General features: G+C 64.7%; 1 protein-coding gene across 1 annotated transcript in view; it reads right to left on the reverse strand.

The window, feature by feature from the left end:
- The window catches only part of NAV1 (neuron navigator 1), a gene marked incomplete at its 5' end in the record, with an annotated part of 12,949 nt that extends 10,894 nt beyond the window's left edge, over nt 1–2,055 (reverse strand). The window contains 4 exon segments of the mRNA XM_009696651.1: nt 1–610; nt 1,045–1,342; nt 1,557–1,695; nt 1,979–2,055. The exon segment at nt 1–610 is cut by the window's left edge and continues 2 nt beyond it. Coding sequence (XP_009694953.1) covers nt 1–610; nt 1,045–1,342; nt 1,557–1,695; nt 1,979–2,055 — 1,124 coding nt within the window.
- Nucleotides 2,056–2,612: the final 557 nt, after the last annotated feature.

A 2,612-nucleotide genomic window follows, 5' to 3' on the forward strand; every position in this document is an offset into this window, starting at 1 on the left:
ACGCTCTTCAGTGTCCCGCACTCAGAGTCAAGTGCCACTGCCTTGGCCTTGGCCTTTTCCTTCTCGCGGTCTGTCTGGTTCACAGGGGCCGGCGCGCCACGGCCGGCGCCAATCTTGGACGGCTCCTTGAGCCGCGACACCGAGATGCTGCCCTGTTTGGTGCTCAGCAGGCTGGGATCAATGCTGCTACTGACCGGCCGGTTCGCACCGCGGCCACCGGTCACACTCATGGAGCTGGACTTGGCCGGTCGGGGCAGGCTGCGGTACTGGATGTTGGAACGAGCCCCTGGGGCCAGGAAGCCAGGCTCAGCTGCGTTGGAGACGTCCAGGCTTGTTTTCCTCCCACTGACCGGCTTGACAGGGATGCCAGAACTCTTCTGGATCTTGCCGAGCGTCGCCGAGCCCCCAGCCTGCATGACGGTGGCTGTGCCAGTAGCAGGAGCTGGCTTCTTATAGCCAAAGGAGCTGGAGGCCGAAGGCCGTGTGAGACCTGAGGGTGGCTTCTTGGCATCAGCAATGCGGTCACGGCCAGCATCAGAGGAGGAACGCTGCAGGCCTGTGCTCTTCACAGACAGCTTGCTCTTGTCGGTGGCTTTGGTCTCGGGCTTGCCTGGTGGGCAGGGGAAGATGGGTGAGTGTCCTGGGAGGTTTTGGGGACATTTGGGTGTGAACTTGCCCAGATAGGAAGTGGCATCGGAGATGCAGGGATGTGACAGAGAAGAAGGGACATGCCACCATCCCAGGAGTTGGGGCAGAGTCACGGCCAGGTCCCAGCGCACCCAGCTAGCCTCCAGCCTGGCATGTGACCATGAGGCCATGGGGCTGGCACAGCTCTGGGCAAGGAGGGCCTAGTGTGGGGCCAGACCCACAACCTGCCTGCAGGGATGCACAGCCCTGCCACCCCCTCCAGCCCACGTCCAGCTGCCAGGTCCAAGCGCAGCCACAGGGCATCCCGTGGCCAACAGGCTCGGGGAAGGCCCACGAAGATGCCACCCAACCCTCTCCCGATCAGAGGAGCTGGACTCTGCCCCAATTGGGTCTCACCTGCCACTTTGAGGGTGCTCTGGGCTGTGTGGGTGATGGGGGAGGTCACAGCCACTGGAGGGGTCTTGCCCTTCTTGAGAGAGCCTGGGGCGCCCAGGCTAACTGGCTTCTTCAGCTCACCGCCCTTGGGCCCCTCCTCGCCACCTTCCGAGGGCTCCCGCCGCCACTTTGAGGAGCCATGCTCCATCTTGAGGCTGCTGCTGTCGTAGTCCAGCTTCTTGGGCGCCTTGTCCTCACCCTCACAGTACCAGCTCAGCCCGCTCTCTGCCAGCGAGCGCTTCTCCGAGTCCGTGCGCAGCTGTGGGCAGAACAGAGTCACGGGTGCTCCTGGCACCCACCCCAAATCCATCCCCAGGGTTCACTAGCCAGCTGGGAGAGGGATGCACTGGACACCCTGTGTTGTGCCTCAGTTTCCCCACACCAGCACCCTCCATCCCCTTCTTCTCCCGTACAGGTGGCAGCGCCAAGCCAGGACCGGTGCCAGGAAGGGTCCGGGTGCCACAGGCACCTACCGCTATGGCTGAGTTCCTGCGCGAGGCGGTGGGAGTGGAGGGCAGGGAGTTGAGCGAGGAGCTGGCGTTGAACTCCTCTGAGCTGAGGTTGTCAGAGGCATCGCTGAGGCCGCTGCTGATGGAGCTGCTCTCATCCCAACTGCAAAGGCAGAGACAGCGTCAGAGTCCCCTCCCCAGCCCCAGCTCTGCCTGACGGCTCCTGCCACCCGTGGGATTTCCCCGCTCCGGGGGTTGCTGGTGTGCAAACCGCAGCTCCCGGTAGCACCCGCTGCAGGGCCACAGCAGGGAGCTGGCACTCGGCAGCCCTGGCTGGCTCCAGCCCAGCCTGGCACAGGCTCGGTGCCCCACTGGCACACAAGCCCCAGTGACCCTGTGTCTCCTCGTTAAGGTCACTGTGGGTTTTTTTTGGGGATGGAGGGTACCTGCGCAGTGTGGCGAGGCCAGCACTGACGGCGGCAGGGCTGGCAGCAACCACAGTTGGCACCAAGCCCCCTGCGACCTGCCCCGCCGAGAGGGTCGGGAGGATTGCCGGAAAGGGCAGGGACCGGCTGGAGTAAACAAACCAGCTGCCCTGCAGCATCCACCCTTCCTCGGGTGGCCCCCACCCACCACCTTGCCGCACCCAACACCCACAGTGGGCACAGGCAGCAGGTACGAGCACCACTGCTATGCCAGGGGGGCTGCTCCATGCCAGGGGGGCTCAGCAGCCCGTGCACAAGCCCATCTGCAGGGCTGTCACTCAGCGCTGTGCCGGGGTAGCAGCTGGCTGTGCACCCCAAGGGCCCGGACGGCTCCACAGCACGGGGCTGTGCCCGCGGCGATCCGGCACAGACGGGCACGGAGCATTTTCCAGCAGGATGAGCACGGTCCCTTTCAGGTCAGCAGCTGAGTAGGTCAGCAAAGCCCTGCAGCCTCCGAGGGGGCTCTGAGAGGCTAGGGGCGACAAGCAGCGGCGTAGGAGAGTAGAGCAGAGCTGAGGGGGGCTGTAGTCAGCCCTAGTCCCTGCCGGAGATGCCCTGTCCCTGACATCAGAGCCACAGAGGTGCAGGTGGAGCA

This window comes from Cariama cristata, unplaced genomic scaffold (genome assembly GCF_000690535.1).
Source record: "Cariama cristata isolate BGI_N322 unplaced genomic scaffold, ASM69053v1 scaffold34223, whole genome shotgun sequence".
NCBI lineage: Eukaryota > Metazoa > Chordata > Aves > Cariamiformes > Cariamidae > Cariama > Cariama cristata.